Source organism: Lissotriton vulgaris, chromosome 11 (assembly GCF_964263255.1).
Source record: "Lissotriton vulgaris chromosome 11, aLisVul1.2, whole genome shotgun sequence".
In the NCBI taxonomy this organism is placed as follows: Eukaryota; Metazoa; Chordata; class Amphibia; order Caudata; family Salamandridae; genus Lissotriton; species Lissotriton vulgaris.
This window is the reverse complement of record NC_141699.1, coordinates 553,758,408-553,785,084: the sequence shown is the minus strand read 5'-3', so window position 1 is coordinate 553,785,084 and position 26,677 is coordinate 553,758,408. Positions and strand designations below refer to the sequence as shown.

Sequence of the window (26,677 nt, the reverse complement as noted above, 5' to 3'; positions counted from 1 at the left end):
TTTCCATACCTAGACGACTGGCTTATTCAGGCAAAGACGGAACAGCAGTGCGTAGACCACGTGTCACGCACCATTCACCTCCTGCACGATCTGGGATTCTCTCTGAACTATCCAAAGTCCCATCTCCAGCCCGCCCACGTGCGACAGTATCTGGGCGCGACAATCGACACTCTGGCAGCCACTGCGCAGCCGAGTTCGGTGAGAATCGCCAGTATCCAGGCGCTGATCCAACGATTCAGACCCCAAACCTCGCTTCCGGCGAAGGTGTTCATGCAGTTGATAGGCATGATGGCCTCCTGCATCTCCATTGTCCCGCACGCGAGACTACATATGCGTCCGCTTCAGGAGTGCCTGGCACGTCAGTGGACTCAGGCTCATGGGCAACTGACAGACCTAGTGTTGGTGAGCGGTCGGGCGTACAACTCTCTGCATTGGTGGAATCCACTGAACCTTTGCAAGGGCCGACCATTCCAAGAGCCTGTCCCACAGATCATCCTGACAACGGACGCCTCTCTCCAGGGATGGGGAGCGCATGTACTCCATTACACGGTGCAGGGACTATGGACACTTCAGCAAAGGAAGATGCACATCAATGTGTTGGAACTGATGGCAATCTTCATGGCCTTAAAGGCGTTCAAAGTACATCTGTGCAACAAGGTCGTGTTGATCCGGACGGACAACATGACGGCCATGTACTACATCCAGAAGCAGGGGGGAACACACTCTCCACAGCTGTCTCATCTGGCTCAGAGCATGTGGAAGTGGGCCATTCAGAGGAACATCTTCCTCATGGCAGAACATCTCCCAGGCAAGGACAACCAGATGGCGGATCTGCTCAGCAGACACAGCCATCAGATGCACGAGTGGGAGTTACATCCATCAGTACTCCAACCGTACTTCCAAAGGTGGGGTCATCCAGAGATAGACCTGTTCGCCACAAAGGAGAACGCAAAATGCCAAAGCTTCGCCGCCAGGTTCCCACACCCCCAATCACAGGGCAATGCGATGTGGATGAACTGGTCAGGCAGATTTGCGTACGCTTTTCCCCCAGCACCTCTGATACCGCTGGTGGCACGCAAGCTCAGGCAACACTCGATGACGCTCATCCTGGTTGCTCCAACGTGGGCTCGCCAACCATGGTACACCACGTTTCTGGAACTCTCCGTGGTACCGCATCAAAGGCTTCATCTCACTCCCAGCCTTCTGACGCAGAGCCATGGCGACATTCAGCACCCAGATCCGCAACAGCTCAACCTGGCGATCTGGCTCCTGAAGTCCTAGAGTTTGGCTACCTCAATCTTCCTCCCGATTACATGGACATCATTCGGGAGGCAAGGAAGCCCACTACTAGAGCTTGTTATGCGGCTAAATGGAAGAGGTTTGTCATCTACTGTGTGGACCACAGCATTGACCCGCTAGATGCTTCCATTCAAAACATCATATGTTACCTCTTTCACCTGTATCGATGTAATCTAGCGTACTCTTCCATCCGCATTCACCTGTCTGCTATGGCAGCATACCTCCAGAATAGGCAGCACCTGTCACTCTTTAAGGTCCCTGCTATCAAGGCTTTTCTGGAAGGACTCAAAAGGGTCATTCCACCAAGGACTCCACCAGCTCCAGAATGGAACCTCAATGTGGTTCTTACAAGGCTGATGGGTCCTCCCTTTGAGCCACTGCACTCTTGTGAGCTCCAGTTTTTAACTTGGAAGGTTGCGTTCTTAGTAGCAATTACATCGCTACGGAGGGTTAGCGAGCTGCAGGCGCTCACCATCCAAGAACCTTTCTTCCAGGTACATGCTAACAGGGTGGTGCTCCGCACTAACCCTAAATTCTTACCCAAAGTGGTCTCACAGTTCCACATAAACCAAACAATTGAATTGCCGGTGTTTTTCCAAAACCCAGAGACGCTGGCGGAGCGTATGCTCCACACTCTTGATGTGAAAAGGGCCTTGATGTACTATGTGGACAGGACAAAAGATTTCCGCAAAACCAAACAACTTTTTGTTTCTTTTGCCACACAACACAAGGGAAATGCAATCTCCAAAGCGGGGATTGCTAGATGGATAGTAAAGTGCATTCAGATCTGTTACGCTAAAGCTAAGCGCACTCTCACTATCCCACCGAGGGCCCACTCCACTAGGAAGTTGGGGGCCTCTATGGCTTTCCTAGGTAACATTCCCTTAGAAGACATCTGTAGAGCAGCCACATGGTCTACCACACATACTTTCACTAAGCACTACTGTGTAGACGTGCATTCCAAACAGCAGGCAGCTGTTGGTCAGGCTGTTCTAAAAACGCTTTTTCAGACTGCTGCAGCTGGCACGGGCGGCCGCCGTTAATGGAGGGACTGCTATGTATTCTATGCACAGATATGAATTCAGCAGCCCACATGCCTCGAACTGCAAATGCTACTTACCAGTATGCATCTGTTCTTGGCATGTAGGGCTGCTGACATTCATATCGCCCACCCTCCTCCCCGGCGCCTGTAGCAGCTGCAGTATGTATTCATATACAAACATATGCTCATAGCATGGTCATCACTCACTTCTTCACTCCATCTCTGCCTATGGCTAAAAACAATCTGGGGATGGAGGCGATGCCCATGCGCACTGTAGTCCAGGGGAGGAGCCACCTATCTCGTGATACTTCGAAGACTCTTCCAGGACAACAATGTGCAATCATCCGGACCCAACACTAGGTGGCGGACTATGCACAGATATGAATGTCAGCAGCCCTACATGCCAAGAACAGATGCATACTGGTAAGTAGCATTTGCAACTTCAGCTAAGCTCTCCTACTTTCCCTAAAGGCCACCATAGCTGAGGTTTCTATTGCATATTGTGTGTGAGGAGTTCCCAAGAAGAGCTCTGCTCTAACCTCTCTGCAACCTTTACTATTCTGGTTTACCCTGAAGATGAAAGTCTGTTTTTCAGTTTTCAGAGTACTGTAAATAGATTTTTGGGTAAATTTGGAGAATTGCATTTTGAGCGAGTGAGATCTCTCCTGTATCCAACTGTCTTAACTAACAGAGAGAAATAAAATCTCTCTTCAAATCCTGCTCAACCCGTGGACAGATGATCCACATGAGCAGTGTTTTGCCTTTAACCAGCACAACGGGCTTCAAACTGTGATATCCTTAAATCCTTTCTTTGCAAGACTGTAGAGGATAGGGGGAGATTTGCACTGAATTTGCTGGAGAAAAGGAAATATCCCTTGTCCAAGGGGATGCCCCCTTGTCTGAGGATAATGCCATGAAGTGCCTCACCTCAAAGTTAGCACAGATTAGGAAAGATGGAGTTTCCAGAGCTGAATTTACACCCTAAAGTATCTACAGCCACCTCCTCAAAGGAAAAAAGTGGAGTTTCTTCAGGAAACTCCACAGGGAGGTAGATAGGTAGAAAAGAAGTTTATTTGGACAATTGTCCATAAAACATTCTAAAAAATACATAAAAACAGTTAAATGTGTCAAATTAGTTAAAACACATCAGGCCAACCTGTTGCCCCACCCTCCTGCCCACTCCCCCCCACCCCCTCCCCCACTGTAGTCCATCATTAAGACTGTTTAACAGAATGTAAAAATTGAGCAATTCCTACTCTCACATCTAAGTAACGCATTTCTAAAGGCAACTCTACAGCCTTCATCCTTTGTACGGTTCTGTATTTAAAAAATAGGTGTCCTAGAAATGTAATCCGGCTCGAAAGATTGAAAAACAGTAAGTATATGCAAAAAAGAGCATTTTACATTCAGGGGGCAGGGACAAAGACCGTTATTATCCTGGCCCCTAGCCCAACAGGAGCAGGATGATTGGATTACATCCCACTCTTACCTATAAAATTCCATTTTGCAGGCCATGATCTCATACTGGCGTCAGCTAAGGGAAAACAGTATCCAGACCTAGAACGGATATTGGAAAACTGAAATAAGATTTCTGACTCTTGAGAGTCCCTGCCACCTTTGCTGCAGACTCTTTCACTACTTGTTTACCTGGAAAAGAGGACCAGGACTTAATGCATGTCTTACTTCCTTTGCCCTTCTTCTTTCACTGCCTTGAATCTCATCCCAGCTGAGTTTATAGACCTTTATCACTTCTCCATCCTCCCGAGAGCCTATTAAAATTTCTTAAAGCCCGGGTGAATGCCAGCATATTCCAGGAGGAAAGATTCAGCTACCTCCTCAAGTCCTGGACCATGGTGCCTGGTGGAAGCGACAAAAGTCTTCTCAGGACTGCCCCTCCTAATCGGTTCCACTCATATGTGGTATCAAGGGAAAAGACCTTGGTGCCATACAAGCCTGGGGTGGGGTGGGGGGGGGATATTTTCCCTTTGTATGCTCTCAATAAAGTAATATGAGACAACCCTCCATATTTCCAATTAAATCTGGGCAAAAAGGTGGACTGCAGCAATGAGTTCTGCTTAAAACAAAACCAATATATGTCCCATTTTATGCTCCTTCTAAAAGTCAAACCAAAAGATTTATAGGAATCAACTGAGTCTACCTCCTGGGCGTTTAAATATCAGCTACATTGTTTTACTCTTTTACCAAAGACCAATACCTTAGTCTTCTCTAAATTAATTTTAAGCTGGTTCTGCTTACTATATATTTCAAGGGTGTATAATTTCCTCCGCAGACCAATTAGGGTGCAGTCCAACAGTACTAATTCGTCTGCATGAAGCAAACCGGAAATGTGCTGTGTTCCGACTTTAGCGGAGAAGGAATTTGTTTGGGATATGAAGGTAGGTAGGTTGGCTCACAATAAACAAATCAGCAGGGGTGTTAAAACACACCCCTGCCGAAGACCGTTCGTAATGGTAATTCTCCGGGATAGCCGGCTCGGTTTATCTAGCTCTACCTGGGCCCATTTGGACGAGTTGTAGGGATTGTAATACATTACGGAGGTTCAAAGGAAGCCCCTGGGCGGCATGTTTTCTCCATATGGTTTACTTGTCTACCAAATCAAAGGCTGTCCTAAAGTCAACAAAACAGCACAGACTGATTCACTTCCAGAGCCTTCTGAATAATGGCCCATAATGCAAGGCAATGATCTATGGCAGAATGGACCTCCCGAAAGCCCCCTTGCTTGATTGGGAAAATCTTAGATTAGAAGGCGTGGTCTTCTAACTTAGATAGAATCATTTTGGAGAATACTGTAACAGAGATGTCCAAATAGCTAATCAGCCAATAATGTGTAGGATTTAAACCAGTCCATTTTATAAAGATGGGTTTTACTATTGACCCTTTCCATGTTGGGGGATGGAGGCCAGCTGAGGCAATTCAGCAAAACAAGAGTCAGTACACCGTTGCCCACCAATCACAATTCAATTTAATTATTACCGCCGAGATGTTATCAGGCCGGTGGCCCTTGAAAGCTTTATTCTGTCAGTGACTGCTCTTACCTCCTTAATTGAGAACCAAGTGAGGGGGAGAGTTCCCGGAGGTCTAGATGAAATTGATGGGCCGCCATATAGATCTGCCAGATAGTCTGCCCACATATCTTAAGGAATCATACATACTAGAGCTCCCCTATTTTCGCCACTTGACTCATTTACTTTTGCCCAGAAATTTAATTGACTGAGGTCCTTATCCTCGGATCCAACCCTTCGGCCTGGGACGACTCCTGGTGGCTGACCGCATTGGGACAAGCTCCACCACCTACCGACCAATCACGCAACCTAGGGGTCATCCTCGACTCCACCCTCTCCATGACTAAACAGGCCAACGCCGTCTCCTCCTCCTGCATGCTCCGTAGGATCTACAAGTGGATCCCCACTGAAACGAGAGGAACAGTCACCCAGGCCCTTGTCAGCAGTAGGTTGGACTTTGGAAACCCCCTCTACGCAGGAGCCTCGGCCAAACTCATGAGACGGCTCCAACGCATCCAGAACGCCTCTGCACGCCTGATCCTCGACATCCCTCGCCGCAGCCACATCACACCCCACCTGAGAGACCTGCACTGGCTCCCGGTCAACAAGAGGATAACCTTCAAGCTCCTCACCCACGCACACAAGGCACTCCACAACACCGGTCCAATGTACCTCAACAGACGACTCAGCTTCTACACCCCCACCGGCCAGCTCTGCTCCGCCGACCTCCCCCTCGCTACAGTCCCCCGCTTCCGAAGAGCAACCTCAGGCGGCAGATGGTTCTCCCACCTCGCCGCAAAGACCTGGAACACCCTCCCCATCCACCTATGGCAGACCCAAGACCTGCAGACCTTCAGAAAACTCCTCAAGACCTGGCTTTTCGAGCAGTAGCAGCATTCCCCACCCCAGCGCCTTGAGACCCTCACGGGTGAGTAGTGCGCTTTACAAATGATATGATATGATTGATTGATTGATTGATTGATCCTCTGAGAGAATGATTTCCTGCATCTCATCCCACTTACTATAATAAAAGGAGGCCTTTTTCTCTTTAACCAGCTGCTTGTATTGGGACTTAAGTGTGACCAACTCCTGGGATACTACAATATCTGGCCATCGCCTAGCTTTCTTGGAAACCTGTCTCACCAAACACTTCAAATCCTGACTGGCTGAGTTAAACCAACCCTTCCCCTTTGTGTGATGGGCTTCTTGTAATCCCTACTCCCTTACATTTATGGCAATGCATCCAAACACATTGAGAACAGTTTCATTGAACCCCACAATTCTGTTCTCAGAGCAGACGGAGAGAGCCACTGTGTTTTCTGTTGAATGAAATGCAGCTAAGCATTGGAGATAAATAGGATCTAGAGGTGTTGAGAGCCTCCGTGGATACTTCCAAAGGCAATACCCTTTCTACAGCCACCGTCTTGCAAAGGCTATGAACTGCAGAGGCAGCTCAGCGATGGCTACCCTCCTACTTTGCCACTTCAAACTGAAGAGAGACCGAAGTGCCAAATGGGGGTATTCGCTAACAAATCTGAGAGGATTGCTTGAAAGATTCCAACCAGCGTTTCTTTTTCCGGTTGTCTTCTTTCTGAATATAGGCATTTATAAGAAAACACCTACAAATAATATTTCTCAGGCTGATTTCAAACATAGAAAGCTGTAAACCACGGAGACTCATTTATGACATGCAGTGTTTTTTTTTAATTACCTTAGTAGATATTAAGGTTAGAGCTCCTGCAGATGTTCTACCTTTCCTCGACTCAAGCCTTTACTGTTCAGTGAAATAAAGTCTTCTGTGGTATTTTCCTCTCTCAACCAAGTCTCCTAAAGGAACACCAAATGGTAGGGTTTCAATCTTCCTTCCAATTCACCATTAATCATGAGGCGCTCAAACCCTTGGATATTCTGGAGAGGAATATTGCTCTGTGGGAAATTGGGCCAGGCATCCCGAATCCTGGTTCCGAAAGTTGCACCAGGTGGTGTGAATCTGTTACCCTGCCCTCAAACAGCGGTCTCAATTTGCTCAGACTGTCTGTTTACTAAAACCACCCTCAGATTCTTGGGCGACTATCTTGCCATGCTCTACCAAGCCTTGAGAGCAGCCTATCATAGGAATAAGGTGTAAGCCACTCCCATTGGCTGGCAGATAACCCACCACAAACACTTAAAAAGGAGGATGGGATCAGCTCAGACTGGGGGACTGGTGGTGCGGGCATTCTTTTAGGGGGCAGGTGGCTTGTAAGCCTGCATTGGCAAATCATCTACCACCTTGAGCACTAAAGGGGAAATCTGGGAACCCTTTGCCAAAGGAAGCAGGTGGGTTCTGTGTCCCGGCTGTTGCATGCCTGAATATCTGACTACGTGTCCTGTGCGCATAAATGTGGTACGTTGTAATTGTAACTATGCAGACGTGATAGTAGGGTCTCCTATCCGAGGAGCTAGCACAACTTGCATGACTTGGATAGTTTTGCAGTGGTAATCACATTTTTGTCATTAGGTGTGGATAGTCTTATGTCATGTCCTGTCTGAGAGTTTCTCGCTATTTGACTTTGTGTACCTGAGCGGGTACAGGAGACCTTAACAGGTTGTTAGGTGAATGTGAAAGCTAGAATGTTGGCTATTGAGTTATTGTGAATGACTGTTCCTTTACTTTACATGCAAGAGGATAGTTCTTTCTTTTGCTGATCGTAAGAAAGGGAGGTGTATATTATCCAGTGATTCCCCGTTCCGAGCATGTCAGAGCTGGTATTTGGAATTCTGAAAGTGAACGGTGTAATGGAGTGGGAGTGGGAGTGCCAGTGCCAGATCCCGACGGCACCTACCTGCTACTGCTGTAACCTACGGGCCTAACATAAAATAGAGTATGACTCCAGACTCTTGTGTGAAGGACTGCCCTTCACTTTATCAGCTTCCCCATACTGTACTTATTTGCAACCCTGATCAGCAAGAAAGTTCAGTGGTAGGGCAGCACATTTCACCACACCAGTACTGGTACAGCAGTCCAGGCTCCTCCAGACAAAATGGATAGATACTCCATGACCTCAAGTTGCTGAGCCTGACAGCCTGGTACCTGACTACTTAGAGTTGGGTCATTTTGTTATGCCGGGGGAATGTCGAAACATCGTAGCACAGGCATGGATCCCACAACCACGAAGATTAAGAGCTCCAATGTAATGCGCTTCTGTTATGCGGTGCAAAGACCACGTTTTCAACTCGGTCTATACAACCCATCAACCTAGAAAAGAGTGTTTTGAATTCTTGTCAGAACGAGCCCTTCTGCTGGCAGTATCAAGGTTTTGGAGAACAGAAGATACCTTGTTTCTCCTCTGTTCATTCAATGAATAATACACTGTTGATGAAGGAGGTTTTGTAGAATTACCAAACATTCATACCCAAGGCCCCTAGGAAGCCTTCAGGGAGCCATCATTGCAACCTACTATCACTGAGGTTTCATAATGTCTGACTTTGTGGTACAGAAGGAATACTAGGGCCTCAGAACTGTTTATAAACCTTCAGGCCCTCAACCTACCTAGACAACACAAACAATTGGCATATCTGTGTCTTTAATCAAATTCTAAATGTTCTCTGCACTCCTTAGCCATCAGACTGGCACCTTCTGGTAAGACTTCATACCATAATTCCAAGTTCATGGTCCAGAGAAAAGTAAATGCATCTAAGAATTTTCAGCTCTTGTGTGCTGCTTGCTGTGTTTTTGACATGAGGGGTAGACTAATGGAACCAAGACCTTCCTTTCATTGGCTTACTGATTTAAAAAGTGTGCACAGAGAAACTGTCAAAATGATAATCAACATCAAGGCCCGGTGTTGATTTGTAATAATTATCACATCTAAAAACACTGGTATCCAGGTTTTCGGAATTTATCGGCAGCAACAACTATTGCCTATTCTGAATTTTACCCCCAAAAATGGGGGGAAAAGTATTTTCCCAGGTGAATTTCAGGTGGTTTAACCTACTGAAAGTTACCTGGGTAAAATTGTAGGGGGTGAGAGTTTGCCACACCTGTTAATTCTGGAATGTGGAGTAAGAAGGCACTTCAGCCCAAGTGCAAGTAAGCTTTTATCACCTTTGATTATCAAATACTTCACAAATATGAAGTGTGACAGTGTTTCTTAATTGGGGCATGCACTGGGACCAAAATATGTTAAATACGATTTTATATCCCACTGATTTACCTACACACTGGCACTCTAATGTGACTGGAAGGTGACCACAGTGTTAAAAACAAATCCGATTTGTAAAACATCTGTCCTCACACCCTGTGAGTGCCCCACACCCATTCAGTGGCTGCTTATGATTGGAGGTTCTAAAAGGGGAAGAAGCCCTGCTATAGATGACTTCCTTCAACAGACCTTAGGTAGATTTTAACATGGTGTACAGCTCTACATTCCTGATCTTTTATCCCCCCAGAGGATAATTCAACGCTTGCAACCCAAAGCTCTCGTCACACCTACTAGTGAGACAAGGGGAATAAAAACAAACGCAATCCAGCTTTGTGAGATAAAACCAAACCTGGCTACTATATAAACACGTCTGAGACCATGCAAATAATCTGGATGCTTGGCAGCTGTTCTTGCTTGCTAAGAATTCCTGATAAATAAAAGAAAAAGCTTAGAAGTGCACACCTGCAGGCAGGCCTTAAGGCTTACGAGTGCAATGCATTAATGCACATTTCCATGATCCCCGGGCTAGTAAATTAATATGCTCATCAGCACTTGGCGCCTGCTGGGATCCGGTGGAATAAGCAGTGACGAAATTGCAGTGTTTTACACCTCCACGTAGCTTCAAGGAAGTGCAAGTGGGCCATGGGTAGAATTGTATGCAAGAAGGGTCCCAGGGGAATGAAAGTGGACTGTGGGTAAGTGCTCACCTTCTGAATGCTCTCGGATACAGTGGAGCACCCCACGCTTTCTGAGCCCACAGGAATTAAACCGGGAACCGCAACAGTGTGCTCTTCCATTAACGCCAGGGGAAAATGTTACCTACTGATGTCTACATAAACACTATTTGTGGCTCTGGCGTCACTTAAGAGTGCGGAAAAACTCAAGTAACTGGTAAGCAGTGCTCCCCTTCTGATAGGACAAGAGGCATAAAAGGGATGATTGCAGATCTTGAAACTGGTGAAAGGCCAAAGGGAACTAAGCAAGATCCAGAGCAGCATGGGGCTAATTTAGAAACAGTCGTACACACCTTAAAAAATGGTTAATGAAATTTCATGCAGCGCATCCGTGCACATCTGAGATTTAGCCTAGACATATAATTCGGGACTGGGCGTACTTATTATGCGTTACCTATTACATGGGCCAGCAGCTTAAAGTCTACTACTGAACCTGCCTTGTGCCAGACCTTATTAATCACTGCATTCTTCATTTCAGTTGCGCCTAGACTCCTGCACTGCCCCCAGCTATTTTTCCAAGCCAGTGCGAGCCTTGCTTTTGAAATCTTTTTGTTGGTGTGGAATTAGCTCTTTAGAACAATGCGGGTTGGAAGTTGGGTGCTAAGATGTGCAGCCGGACGTTTTGTTTGAGCCTCTCGTAATTGTTGTGCATTGCACGGTCTTGGTTTTTCTCACTGAATTAATCTACATCATATAAACACTGAGTGTTCGGACTTGCTGTAGTAGTCTGAGATATGGGTGAGTTGGAATAGTTTGAGCCACTGAATATTGTATCATTTGCGCTGGGGTTTGAGCCAGTCTGTCTTATGACCAATTTACTGTGTGCAAGCTCCTCATTCTGGTTCGTTCTTTTTTTGTTTGGTTGCCCCAATCTGTTGTAGTACTGAACTTGTTCACTTTCTTACCTGGAGTTGACATATTTTGGTTTAGGACCTTGTATGCTGCCATAGTTGTGATTTGGTCAGTGTGAGCCCAGTCCTTATTTTCATTGGGCCTTCAGGGATACCTCTTTAATCTGTGCATAGCAGCCAATTCTTATCTTTAAAATAGCCTTTCTCTAATTGAGTTTACTTCCTTTGTAAACTAGGACTCCCCATGCTTATGCGCTGTTGAATCAAACGCTCTACATTGCAACCAACATGTTGCTTGTCTGTTACTCTAACATTTGTCTGTCTTAATTTTGTTGCCTGGCTTTTTTATTAGGGCTCGCCTATTATTAACAGGCGAGTTTATAGCAGTTGAAAAAAACTCTTGACCAAGGGCTTTGGCAGGCAGATTATTCACAGTGCATGTTCCCGTGCACGCGCTTGCCATTTGCTCCCCCCCCCCTCCCCCTGCCACCTCGTATCATCGCATCATCGCATCAGACCTGCCACAGCATCTGAAGCTTCCCCAGCGCGCGCTCGGCCTCAGGCATTCAAGCGTGAAGCTTCCCCAGCGCACGCTGGGCCTCACTTCTCCTCACACCCCATATGCTTATTCCCTCCCACCGACTTCAAAGGAACACCGCTCTCCTGCTTACCGCCCCCCCTAATTCACCTCTGCCGTTGCTTCCCACGGCCGTGCTTTCACTTTCACGGCTGCGAGGCCGTGTCTCTTTCATGGCCAATGCTTGTTACTTTTGAGGTGGATCTGTTGACTTTTAGATTTAATTGAACACAGTGATGTCTCTGGAGCTGCCTGATAAATCTGTCCTACGTTGGTGAGTGTTATTACTGTAGCGCTGTGCTAATACTTCCATGCACTATAGTAATGCTGCCATTTTGTAGTCCTACTTCCGTGTCTCTTGCCTGTCCCAGTTTATAATTTAGAAAATCAGGTCACCTTAACGTGGGGCGAGATCTTCTCTCTGTCGTCTGTAGAAGTTCAAAGCAAATGCTTCCTTTGAACTGCACAGCAGTGGAGTAACACAAAATGTGAGCCCCCACCCCGCCTCTCCCCGTCCAGCTTGATAAAATGAGGAGGGCGGCCCCTCAAACGCCCATCAGTAGGGGCTGAGGGAGCCCCCTCCAGTATGGGTAAGCCTGCCTCCTTCCCCCTACACACACTGCGGGAACTGCCGGGCTCTTAGTTACGCCCCTGAGCCCAGTGCATTGTTGTTACTCATTGCGAAAAAGGTTTAAAGGCAGGCGGAGATGCAGGTGCTTTCCTACCTTCAGGAGACAGTGTAGCCGCGGGTTCGCAGATGAGCATGTGCTCGCTTGTTTATGTTCTGTGAATTTAACTTGGCACAAGCTTTGCCTCCCAGGGTAAAAGAGAGCTTTACAAACATTTGGATAGCACATCCTATTCACGTTACAAAATCATAAAAACGTGGCCTAATATGCCCATTGCCTCTAGTTATTCGCCACCCCCTGTTGATTTTCTTTTCCAATAACTAAATTTGCCTTGCTAACAATTTAGCCTCATTTTTCCATGTCCATCCCCCAACATCTGCTCTTGACAAACATGTCGCTTGAAACCTTTCAGTGAGTCAATTTGCTTGTACATTTGTTAATGTTAAAGTGCGCCGCTGCAGCCCAGGTACTGGAAACTTAAGAAAGGTAAGTACATAGAGCCATAAAAACATATCCAAGCATTCCAAGAAACTTGGGACTGACACTGTCGGGGGTAGGGTCAGAGTGCGAGAGCAAGACGCAAACAAAGTGTTTCAATTTTTAAATATCTCTAGCCAGCCACTCTGTTACAAAGTCGGCCACTTTAGAAACACGACCCTCTCGCAGAGAAGCAAGCGGGCTTGTCAGTTTCATTTTGGCTCCTCGCATTCCCCCCTCCCTTCTTGGCCAGCCATTTGATGCTGTGTACGTTCTTAACTTTCAAAAACAGTTAAATTAAAATTTAATTTGGGACCGGGGTTAATATCCCTTTTTAGGGCACATCCTTCTGTAGCTCGTGGTCAGACCAGATTCTGTGCCATTTATCACGAACTACGCGGAAGTCACCATAATAACATGACTTAGCCCTTTATAAAACTCAATTAATAAATAAGTGAATAACATTTGGTATCTGCTCCTCGTACCGGTATCAGAGGTAACACCTAGTCTACTGTTCTGGGATGGCAGGGTGCCCTTCACACGCCGACAAACTTAGAGTTGGATTCTTATTCATGTTTTCCATGAAACACATGCCTACAGGGGTTCGAGGGTTGCTGTGGGATCCCCATGATGCTCTTCCATGCAGCATCAACTCTTTCACGCACACAAGCTCTCGCTCTCCCTCTCTTACACACGCATGCACGCACACATGCACGCTCTCTTTCTCTCTCCCTCCCCCCTTCTCTCACACACACAGGCACGCACACATGCATGCTCTCTCGCACTCGCACACACGCATACTCACACATGTAGGCTCTCTGCTCTCTTTCTCTCTCCCCCTCTCACACACATGCACGCATACATGCACACTCTCTCACACAGACACGCACACATGCACATTCTCTCACACACGCACAAACACATGCACTCACTCGCGCTCTTTCTCTCACATACACCCACGCACGGACACGTGCGCTCTCGCACGCATGCACACATGCACGCTCTCTCACACACACATACACACGCACACGCTCTTTCTCTCTCCCCCCTCTCTTCTCGCGCACACACAGAGGCACTCACGCACACATGCATTCTCTCTTTCTTTGGTGTGTAGTGCAGAAGCACAATTTATTCCTGCTAGTAACGGTAAGCCATTCATGGGTGCTTTTATTATGATACAAGAACCCCTTGCTCCCTGCCAGGCCTCTAGCTTTTGTGGCGTGGTGGGGGTAGTTACAGTAAGACTTTCACTGGTGCTTTTAGCTTCACTGTGGTATGATACAAGGACCCCTTTGCTCCCTTTCAGGCCTCAAGCACTGGTGGCGTAGTGGTGGCAGTGCACAGTGCCGAAGCACTTTTGACTTCTGCTATGCACGGTAAGGCATTCATTGGTGCTCACTGCTTTCAATAGGGCCATGACTTGACAGCAGGCAGGCCTTTGCTCCGTATCAAGTCTCCAGCAGTGGTGGTGCATCATTCATTCCAGCTGCTCCTGGCTGGTGCCTGTTAATGATTCTCCTGCAGCTGCGGAGTCAGCAGTGAATGAATGAATATATTTTATTGTGTCCTATAAAATATCCACAAAACTTGCTTGCTACAGTAATCATCGTTAACTGCTACAAATTTGGATGCACTAGATCCTGTAAAGCAAATCCTAAAAATACAGCAGAGAGATAATAAAAACATTAAAACCCATGTGTCAATTATGAATTTAAGGCATTCAAAGGCCTATTTTGGAATAGAGATTCCAACAAAGTGCAAAATAGATACAGCTTGTCGCAGCATGCAAATCAAAGTCTGGGCATGCCCAAAGTGCAGGCTTGAAGTTCTAAAGTGCAAGGTACGTTACTTAAACGTTCTTTAACTTTATGTGCAAATTTGGCAAGCAGTGGGTGCGTTTGTGAAAGGCTAGGGTGGTGTGTGTGCGTTCCCTCACACCTTTTCCTGCTCTACTCCATGCTCCCCGCTTGCCCCTCGTGTGTATATTACAGAGGTCCGAAAAACACAGCATTTGAAATACCTAAAACACAAAAAGATTGCATGAGAACCGGTGCCGCGGGGCGCGTTTTCTCTCATTGATTGGATATACCCGCTCTCCCTACAACTCTCTCTTTCACGCACACAAGCTCTCTCTCTCTCTCTCACACACGCATGCACTCACACATGCATACTCTCTCTCTCTCTCCCTCTCCCTCCCACACACACAGGCACGCACACATGCATGCGCAATCTTTCTCACACACACACAGGCATACATGCACGCTCTCTCGCACTCACACACGCATACTCACACACACGCTTACTCACACATGCAAGCTCTGCTCTCTTTCTCTCCCCCTCACACACCCGCAAACATGCACGCTATCTCGCTCTCTCTCTCACACACAGGCACGCACACATGCACATTCTCTTTCTCACACACACACAACCACACACAACCAAACACACAAACTGCACACACACAAACCATACACACACACACACCATACACACACACACACAAAACCACACAACCACACATCCACAGGCACCCACAACTGCACCCACAACCACACACACACAACCACACACACACAACCACACACACACACACACACACCCACACCCACAACCACACCCACACACACACACCCACAACCACACCCAACCCCACCCCCACACACAACCCCACACACACACACAACCACACACACAACCAACCACACACACAACCACACACCAGGATAGCAAAACATAGTATAACAAAACATAGCATAACAAAACACAGCAAAGCATAGCATGGCATAACAACATAACATAGCATAACAAAACAATACCTAGCATAACATAGCATAGCATAACAAAACACAACAAAACATAGCATAACAAAACATAGCATAACAAAACATAGCATAGCTTAACAAAACATAGCAAAACAAAACATAGCATAGCAAAACAAAACATAGCATAGCATAACACAACATATCACAACATAGCATAGCATACCAAACACAACAAAACATAACAAAACATAGCATAGCAAAACAAAGCATAACACACACCACACACACATAACCACACACACACAACCACACACACAACCATATATATATCTGTCTATCTATCGCCCTCACTCTATCTATCTATCGCCCTCACTCTATCTATCTATCGCCCTCACTCTATCTATCTATCGCCCTCACTCTATCTATCTATCGCCCTCACTCTATCTATCTATCGCCCTCACTCTATCTATCTATCGCCCTCACTCTATCTATCTATCGCCCTCACTCTATCTATCTATCGCCCTCATTCTATCTATCGCCCTCACTCTATCTATCTATCGCCCTCCCTCTAGCTATCTATCGCCCTCCCTCTAGCTATCTATCGCCCTCACTCTGTCGCCCTCACTCTGTCGCCCTCACTCTGTCGCCCTCACTCTGTCGCCCTCACTCTGTCGCCCTCACTCTGTCGCCCTCACTCTGTCGCCCTCACTCTGTCGCCCTCACTCTGTCGCCCTCACTCTGTCGCCCTCACTCTGTCGCCCTCACTCTGTCGCCCTCACTCTGTCGCCCTCACTCTGTCGCCCTCACTCTGTCGCCCTCACTCTGTCGCCCTCACTCTGTCGCCCTACCACAGCATCACTATGCGCTACCACAGCATCACTATGCGCTACCACAGCATCACTATGCGCTACCACAGCATCACTATGCGCTACCACAGCATCACTATGCGCTACCACAGCATCACTATGCGCTACCACAGCATCACTATGCGCTACCACAGCATCATCAATCTGTGCAACCATTCAACAACAACTGGTTCAAATATGTTCTCTCAATGTTTCAAGCTTCATTACAAGTGTCACAAAAAGATGTTAATATTTCACTTCTGTTCTTGGGTTTTCGTCACAATAAAATACACTGAACATAATCTTCACAAAAGTTATTTACAAAAGTTTAAGCTATTGCCATTATAAATCACAATAACTTTTATTTAAGTATTAATTATGGAAACAAATTAAAATCCATTGTTATTTGTAATAGCAATACATCTAAGTCAGGTAAATACAACACATATTGCATTACAAATGCTATAGGTGTCACATTTGCGAAAGTTATAACTATTGGCATTGTAAATGACAGTTATTAATTTCGCTATTTTCAAAACCAACACATACTTAAAAAATTGTCATCTACAATACCATAGCTCAAACTTTCCTAATGCGAGACCTATTGCATTGCAAATGCTTGTTTGAATTGTGTAGCCTGGCTTTTTTTATTTGAATTGTGTTGCCTGGTTTATTTATTTGATGTAGATGCCACTTGCAAACAGGTAACCATTATGTATACATTTTCCTTTAATTCTCAAAGCAATGCACATAACTGAACAGACCAAACGAGAGCTTCTCGGGTGGCGTAACACTTCATTTTTTTGTTGTTCAATACTAGCCCCTACTGAAGTCCCCCACGCCATCACTCCTGCACATGGCTTCTCTGGGGCCGAAGCAAGGCATTCTGGGAGCAAAGCCACAGATGCTGTTCCAGCAGCAGCCTCACCGGATCCCCTCTCTGCTGTCCCAGAAACGTGAGTATGAACAAATAAAGTAGCGAGTATTTGTAAAGCCTTTTTACAGCAGCTTGTTAAATGGCATCTTCCCCCTTCTGCGATTAAGCCATACAAACCGGATTGAGCCTGGAAACCCTTGGAGCTACACTTTAAAAAAGAAAATAAATACACATTTTTGCTGGTTTTCCCCAAGATGAGCTGTAGTTACAACTCGCATCTCACTTTCTGTTTAAAATGTCCCTCAATCTGCCCTTGCCCAATGTTGAATTTTTCTCACGTGATTACACATAACTGTCTGTTGTGTCTTATCGCTGTTTGCAAATGTAATGTTCCCGAAATTCCTTTGTATCATAAAGCAGTGCTTCAAGAATCCTTTGCGCCAGTTAGCAGACATGTTGTCTTAAGAACATAGTGTATCCATGGTCCAACCTGTTATATTTACATTTATGGGAAAAGAGGTAGGGGTGGGTAGTGTAGCCCATGGTGAGCTTCTGGGTGCTTTCATATAAGTTGCATTTTGAGTTGAATGAGCCAAAAAAGAACAACGTTATTGTTAGAGTGCAGGATGGTATCTGTTGTATTCACCTTCGTAGTTGTGTGTTCTAATAAAGCTCCTGGTTTTAAGGTTTTTTCACAATTCCGTCTCTATTTAGTCATATTTATTTTTTGGCATTCTTATTGGTATTTATATTTATTTTGTGTTTTGTGAATAAATTAAGTTTTACAGTCCACATTTATTTAACTGATAAACGTGCACTCCAAATTCATTCTTGTCGAGTTAGCAAATTAAACAGACTAATAGAACATAACAATACATTCATAGTTAAATACTAGCATTATGCTAGAAACTTATGTTGACATCCTTTTATTTCAGGAAATTTCATCCTGTTTTTGTCTGTAACTCTCTATGTTCTATCTGTCAGCTCAGCTATTGACCTGTAAACCATGAAAGACAGCACGGAGAGTCACTAAAAAGAAACCCGACTGTTTTCTGACTGTAAAAACTTTCAGTTGACATCAAGTACATGATAGGACCCATGTCTTGAAGTTGCAGGGGTCAGGATACTCTTGTTTGTTGTTGTGGCCATCTTGATTGTCAAAAATGTTTTTGATATTGAGTGCCTTATTGTCACTTAGGGCGTCTCCTCTTCTCACACCAGTGTCTGGATGACAATGACCAGCTTCAGTGGCTGCAAGTCCAGAAACCTTCAGGGTTTTTCATTGAGGATGTTATTGCAAATCTTGCATTGGGAGATGATGCCAGAGTAAATACAGCACATCTGTTACCATTTCCACCCTCCTGCAACTAAGGGAAGGCATTCCTGCTCTCAAGAAGTGCTCTCACAAAACTTTTATGAATGGTTCCTCTCCTGAGTGACCTCACTAGAGTCTTAGGAAGATGCGTTCAAGGGAAAAGCATCACTACAAAGTACTGCTCCAATAGTAGAGCTATTTTGTTAGAATACAGGAGTAGTGACTGCTTGAGTGATGTTCTGTAGCACACACTTATTGTCCAAGAAGCTTTATGCAAACCGACACCTCATCAGAGGCAGTGTACCAGTGGTTCAGGCTTTTGTGATATTTGAGACCCTTCAAATGTAACTCTAAGCCACACCCATAATTCTTCTTGATCGTGGTTTTCTCAGCAGATCGCTGTTACATTCCTAATTGCTTTCTCAACTGGACTTGCGGTGGGGGGGGGTTGAGGAGGAAATACAGAGATGTGCGATATGACCCTAAATATATCAAGTTAACCCACTCACAGATTTTCTAGGAGTAAGAACTATGACACCCTCAGGTCTACTAGCTATATAGAGAAGAAAAATGTAAACCTAAATTAAAAAAAGGTACTCAAAACACTGGCTACCATCTTGAGGGTCTCCAGATTCACGGCTATCTTTCATGGAATGACCATGCTCTGTGGGGTTTCTGGGTCCGTTTTGCAGTGTGAATCTTTCTGGATTCACTATGCTGTGCATATTCCGCAATCTGGTGGTTGGGTCCGGAATCGTAGTCTTTTTTTCTCTTTTTTTTTTTTTTCGTAGCCCAGGTGGGCGTCGACGTCCCACCTTCTGATGTACCTTCGGTGACGTCGGCATGCTTCCGGCGGAAGCTACCACCCTTGGGCGCCATCTTCAGATTCTTTTTTCCGCCGTTGGGTCTGGATCGTCGCGTGAAGCTCCAGAAGTTTTGGAGGAAAAAAGGAGAAAATACAACTACTATTCGACGGTAAAGACCGGAAAAGATTGGGAGAAGAAGACCATTAGAGAGGAGACGACGAAGAAAGAGAAGAACATCGAGATCTTCGACGTCCTTGGAGGAATGCGCATACAGGGGGCCCCCTGAGCGCAGGGATGTACAAGACTCCATTTAAATTCTGCAGAAACTGCCACCACAAGTTCACGCTGAAGGACCAACACCCGGTCTGCAACCTCTGCCTGCTTATCGACCACGAGAGCAGAGACTGCAACGCCTGCTCTGTCTTCAAGCCGAAGACACTCCGAGTTCGAGAGAAGCAGACGACAGCTCATTACACGATGCAGGGCAAGGGCCAGGCCCCGACGCTTTACGAACTGGGCCTCTCCACCGACGACGAGGACAACATCGCCGAAGGTCCAGATGACTTCACGGTCGCAGAGACCGATAAGAAAACGCCCGACAAGGTAGGAGAGTCTACGACCCCGAAAACTCCCACAGGGCCTCGAAAGCCAGAGGCGGACCCTCGAAAGGCAGAGTCCAAGGCCTCGAAAGGAGCACCGGCTCCGAAAAGTTCGACGGCCGAAGCTGCATCCTCTGAAAAAGAGCCCAGCGGATCCTTCGACAAGGACTCCCGGAGGCACAAGACCAGCGAAAAGCAAAGGTCGGCGAAGCAAGCCCCCGAAAAAGGGTCTTCGACTTCGAAGGAAAAGGAGCTGAAGAAAGCTTCGTGGACGCCGCCGAAGAGAGCGGCCGAAACGCTCGACGATGTCCAGGCCGCGAAGATGCTGAGAAAGAAAAGAAGGCTCGAGGCCAAAATGGAGAACATCCTCCAGACAAAGAAAGACTTCGACGAAAAAATGAGAAGTTACAAGATTCCCTCGAGGCCGGCAACGTCCGTCGCTGAGGTGACAGAACAGGAGGAGTTCGACGTCGAAGAGCCGCCGAAAACTCCGGAGCTCTCGGAGCACGAAGAGGAAGAGGACCTCTATTATAATGTAGGTGATTACGGGGACCAGCAGTCAAGCTACGGCTCGGGTTCCTCGACGGCCCAAGACCAAGAGTGGCAGGACATCGAGGCCGAAAACCCGGAAGAGGCGGTGGAGACATATCCGGCGAGGCCTTCGCCACCGGATGACATCGGGGCATACGAGGTCGTCGGGAAGGCAGCAGCAGCTTATGGGGTTAAGTTAGAGGAGGAAAAGCCAAAAGCAGATTTCCTGCTAGAAAAATTGCTCCCCACACAGACAAGAAGCCAATTCCTTCCCATGCTGAAAAGTATCACAGACCAGGGGAAGGAAGCCTTCAAAGACCCGGCTACATGCAGATCAGTAACGCCGAGGACGGAAAAGAAATACAAATTCTCCTCACAGGACCCGGCTTATATCAAGGGGTCCGTCACAGCAGATTCTATTATCGCTGCGATGGCCAGAAGAAGGGCCAACGTCCCAACAACATCTGGGCCTCCACCTGACAAGGAAAGCAGGAGGATGGACCTAACTGGGAGGAAAATAGAGAGAAACGCCGCAACGCACTGGCGGATGGCGAACTAAAACGCCCTCCTAAACAGACATCAATACCAACACTGGGATGAGATGGGGCAATTGCTCAAGCACCTCCCGGAGCCCGCTTTCCCCAGCCGTCAGCGCACGCTTTCCCCAGCCGTCAGCGCACGCTTTCCCCAGCCGTCAGCGCACGCTTTCCCCAGCCGTCAGCGCACGCTTTCCCCAGCCGTCAGCGCACGCTTTCCCCAGCCGTCAGCGCACGCTTTCACCAGCCGTCAGCGCACGCTTTCCCTTAGGCACACCCTCACACCCCACCAGCCGTCACCGCACGCTTTCACCAGGCACACACACATCCCACCAGCCGTCAGTGCACGCTTTCACCAGGCACACATGCACACCCCACCACCCGTCAGCGCAGGCTTTCACCAGGCACACACGCACACCCCACCAGCCGTCAGCGCACGCTTTCACCAGGCACACACGCACACCCCACCAGCCGTCAGCGCACGCTTTCACCAGCACACCCCCGCGCGCTTTCACCAGCCGTCAGCGCACGCTTTCACCAGCCGTCAGCGCACGCTTTCACCAGCCGTCAGCGCACGCTTTCACCAGCCGTCAGCGCACGCTTTCACCAGCCGTCAGCGCACGCTTTCACCAGCCGTCAGCGCACGCTTTCACCAGCCGTCAGCGAGCGCTTTCACCAGGCACACACCACCAGCCGTCAGCGCACGCTTTCACCAGGCACACACCACCAGCTGTCAGCGCACGCTTTCACCAGGCACACACCACCAGCCGTCAGCGCACGCATTCACCAGGCACACACCACCAGCCGTCAGTGCATGCTTTCACCAGGCACACCCCACCAGCCGTCAGCACACGCTTTCACCAGGCACACACGCACACCCCACCAGCCGTCAGCGCACGCTTTCACCAGGCACACACACACCCCCCACCAGCCGTCAGCGCACGCTTTCCCCAGCCGTCAGCGCACGCTTTCCCCAGCCGTCGGCGCACGCTTTCCCCAGCCGTCGGCGCACGCTTTCCCCAGCCGTCGGCGCACGCTTTCCCCAGCCGTCGGCGCACGCTTTCCCCAGCCGTCGGCGCACGCTTTCCCCAGCCGTCGGCGCACGCTTTCCCCAGCCGTCGGCGCACGCTTTCCCCAGCCGTCGGCGCACGCTTTCCCCAGCCGTCGGCGCACGCTTTCCCCAGCCTTCAGCGCACGCTTTCACCAGGCACACACCACCGGCCGTCAGCGCACGCTTTCACCAGGCACACACCACCGGCCGTCAGCGCACGCTTTCACCAGGCACACACCACCGGCCGTCAGCGCACGCTTTCACCAGGCACACACCACCAGCCGTCAGCGCACGCTTTCACCAGGCACACACCACCAGCCGTCAGCGCACGCTTTCACCAGGCACACACCACCAGCCGTCAGCGCACGCTTTTACCAGGCACATACGCACACCCCACCAGCCGTCAGCGCACGCTTTCACCAGGCACACCCCCACACCCCACAACCAGTCAGCGCACGCTTTCACCAGGCACACACGCACACCCCACCAGCGCATGCTTTCACCAGGCACACACACACCCCACCAGCCGTCAGCGCACGATTTCACCAGGGACACACACACCGCACCAGCCGTCAGCGCACGCTTTCACCAGGCACACACACACACCCCACCAGCCGTCAGCGCACGCTTTCACCAGGCACACACACACCACCAGCCGTAAGCGCACGCTTTCACCAGGCATACACACACACACACACCACCAGCTGTCAGCGCACGCTTTCACCAGGCACACACACACACACACACACACCCCACCAGCCATCAGCACCCGCTTTCTACAGGACACCACCAGCCATCAGTGCTCACATCAATTGTTAACGCATCCACAAATAACTATTGTAGCTATCGCAGTATGGCGCACTTTACTTTTAAACATATTCATCTAAAGCACAGCATGCCACCATTGCTACAAAAATAAGTACATATTTTTTTGGCCTACAATTTATAGACTTTTGTTGCAGTTGGTGTTGCAATATTTTGCAATGCCAATAGCTCAAACTTAATTAATGCAAGACCTATTGCATTGCAAATGCTTGTTAGTATTACTGCTGAAAAAGAAAACTTTGAAATGTTGAATGAAGGCGTGATTCTGTCAAATAACATCAGGCACAGCTGACTTGTGTTTTGTAGGGCTACTGCCACAGCCTTTGAGATCTGACCCCCTCGAAAAGTCTCATATTCTGATCCCTTCAGGTGCAGCAGTAGATCCTAAACCTTCCTTTCTCATGCTCTTTTTTGTTTTACCTCGCATATGGATGGTAAGCATAAAAAAATCACATAAACCTGATGTTGAAACCCTCACGTCCATTGGCATGGAGAAGCAGATAGGTTTTCACCAAGGTGATCTTGAAACGTTATTAAAGAGGGTGTCGGTATAGTGCGATATTATAGATAAACTGGGTTGACTTGCTAATGTACTTCGACTCAAAAGTACATTCAAACCTTTCAAGGGAGCAGGTGGGGAAAAGCAGTTTCTTGGCCAATTTTAAAAAAGTAATCTGGTTTTGCCGATCAGTATGAAATATGAAAGTTGTTACTGGAAGTACAATGTTTTGCACATTAGTCTGTGTCTGTTGAAGGTTGTCCAATTCAGTGACTGAAAACAAGGCCTTATGTTTTTCTTGTTGATGACATTTGTTGTGCTGGTTTTCCACATACTTTTTTTGATGATAACTAACCACGGCCAGTACAATACACTGGAGTAATATTTTAGGCTGGGGGTATAGCATTACAGATAATTTAGCGAGGGTTCCACGTTTCACCATTCGTACGCATATAGTTGCCCAAAGAGACAGTTATCTTTCATCCCTTGATAAGGATCTAATGGGTTGTGTTTACACCTGTTGGAGGGGTGTCTATGCCAGAGGCCCACACTGGGGTGTCATATCAGTCTCTTAATCAGGTGTCACACCAGCCAGATACGCTTTTAGGATGTCCCAAATATCCTTGGATTAGGAAGTTGTGGGCAGCAGTTCACTGTAGTTTCAGCGTGTGTTCGACTTGTGGCTAGAACTGTAATCCATTCAGTCAGTGGTGGAGCAGTAATGTCTTCTCGCTCTTTACAACCTATTTCACATAGCCCAGTGATGACATTAATGGTTCCTGGAATAGCCCCCCCCCCCCACTCTCACCCCCCTCCCCAATTAGTCGCTCATCAGTGGACAGCTCCATGCTAAGTGCAATAAAAATCCCCCTCAGGGGGCATGGCATCCTAGGCATTGGATTGTGTTTTCCCATGGCCACTAAAATGTGCCTGTGAGGCCCTGGAAAATAGGGTGTGGGAATTTATAGCGACCAGTCCGTGCCTTCCATAATCTATTCATGTAAACCTTCTTGGTGTGGTCACAGCTGTAAGACTAAGACCGTCGTTTGTTTGGTATTTCAATTCCCAGTTCACGGGCCCATTGCTCTCGGTGTGTTTCCTGTTATTGTGCTACACAATAGAGGGCTTCAATCTGTGGGACGCCACCCCCTAGAGGCCCATGAATGTGTTTTCGCAAATGGGCCTGCAATTGCTTGTAAATGAAAATAGCCTGGAAGCGCGAAAGGCGTTACTAGGCTGTCTTCATTTACATGCTGCAGTTTAAGTCCATAAAAGAAGGAAAGGTGTGAGAACAGTGCATCGGGCAGGGGCAGTGAGTGTGGAGTCGGGGTCAAAGACTTGGCTAAAGGGAAGAGACGTTTTATTGCTTTTGTATCACCTTCGGATAGCTACACACCTCTAAATCCTGATTAGTGCATTGCATTGAGGAATAGCGACTTGTTTATAGAGCTAGGAGGTCCCAGTCTGTGACAGAAAGCACTATGAATGTCATTATTTTAAAATCGTATTACTGTGTAAGACAGGCTGCTGCAAAATACTGTTTTAAGATAAAACAAATGCTTTAAAAATATATATTTTAGTGATAAGCATTCAGGCTATATTTTTGTGTCCATTAAAATGGTGTGCATTCCTTTCAAAGGACACAAATATTACCTCTCAAAAATAATAAATGTTTTTCACCATGAAAAGCTGAGTGACTATGTGAATTAAAACCTACAGTGACTCCCAAGCAGCCTTTATATTTAATGATTAACCATTGCACACATTTACATTTTTAGGTTTCGCCTGGCGTCCACTGCGCAGGCGAAATCTTATGTTTTAGCAGTACAGGGCTTTGTCCCGCCTCTCTGTTCCATTGGCTAGCTCCATAAATGGAGGCTAGCCATTGGAAGAGAGATCTGTCAGTGATTCGCTGGCGTTCCGGCGATTTTTTTCGCTCTCCGCCCCTTTAACAACGTCATTGCGGCGGTGGGCGGATGTTATTTTTGGGGGTGGGGTGGCGCGGCATGTTTTGATCATTTGTTCGTGTCTGACGTGCAGGCAGGCGCCGGGCCTCGGCCTTTCCTACTGCTCGGTGTTGGGGTATGGTAATCCCCTTGTTTAGGAGGGTCATGGAAGAAAAATGCAGAATTTACATACAAAAAAATCGTGAGCCAAATGAGTCTGAGCATCCGTCAGAGGATCGTTAACATCTACGGTTGGTCTCCACAAATACCGCTCAGCTTAGGCGTCTGTTAGTCCTGCACTGTTTTTAAAAACGTTCACTGTGTCTCTGTAGCATTATTTCATGTTCCAGTTCTTCTTTCTGAACAATTACCACAAGGTATTTGTTGTCCCCGGATCCTCAATGTCTCCACCCCATACAAACAGGAGAAGTAGGCGCGGAAACCAGGCTTTTACACTTCCTTATAGTCCTTCGTCTGTTTCTTTAATGTCGGTTCACAGGTCGTTGTGAAGTGTCGCGAGATCACGGCTGTGCCCTGTGTCGGCCCCCATAGACTCCTGTGCGGTAGCTGTTTGTGGCCTGCGCACAGAGGGGGATGAGCGGGCGCCATCGCGGGGGCGGAGGAGGTGGAGGACACTGAAGCCCACCCAGCCCATCCAACTGAGTGCGGGAACGGGGGGACCTTGCGAGCCGGGAGTGGAGTGGTTTGGGAGCCCCCGACATGTCAAACCTCAGCAAGAGCACGGGCCGGAACGACACCAAGATGCTGATCCAGGCCTTCCCGGTGAGGGTAGGATGCGGTTTCAGAGGCGGGCCTGTCATCGTGTTGTGAAGTAGCCTTTATTAGAAAAGGAGGTTAGGGTGGTCGTCAATACTGTATGTACCCCCTCTTACCCCCACCTACTGATCGAAAGGCATAGCCACTTCCCAACCCTTCCGTTCCGAGCAGGATTCCTGATTTATCTCTCTCTCTCTCGAGTTGCTGTTGATCTGAATCCGACAGTTTCTCCGCTGTCAGTTTCCTTCTCAGCCTCGGGGGCTTCATTCAAACCCCCGGCTGGCCCTTGGCCAGGTTTCCACATATCAATGTTGCTAGTATGGCTGCTCCCGAGAAAGAGGTTGACCGATCAGCCACCTGTGGAGCTCTTCTGGCAGGAAGTGAGGATAACACCTTCCTCCCTCTGAAAAGTCAGAACCCAACAACCTTTGTATACAGATCTCTAATATGTAACATAGGTGCAGGAAGTAGGTTTGAAGGGGGTGCTGTAGC

General features: G+C 47.6%; 1 protein-coding gene across 3 annotated transcripts in view; it reads left to right on the top strand.

Moving 5' to 3' along the window:
• CCAR2 (cell cycle and apoptosis regulator 2) overlaps positions 1-26,677 on the top strand; it is a 405,097-nt gene that overhangs the window by 136,268 nt on the left and 242,152 nt on the right. For all 3 annotated transcript variants that reach the window (XM_086943621.1, XM_086943620.1, XM_086943622.1), the window contains one exon: positions 17,244-17,379. In XM_086943621.1, coding sequence (XP_086799747.1) covers positions 17,244-17,379 — 136 coding nt within the window. The remainder of the gene's footprint in view (positions 1-17,243; positions 17,380-26,677) is intronic.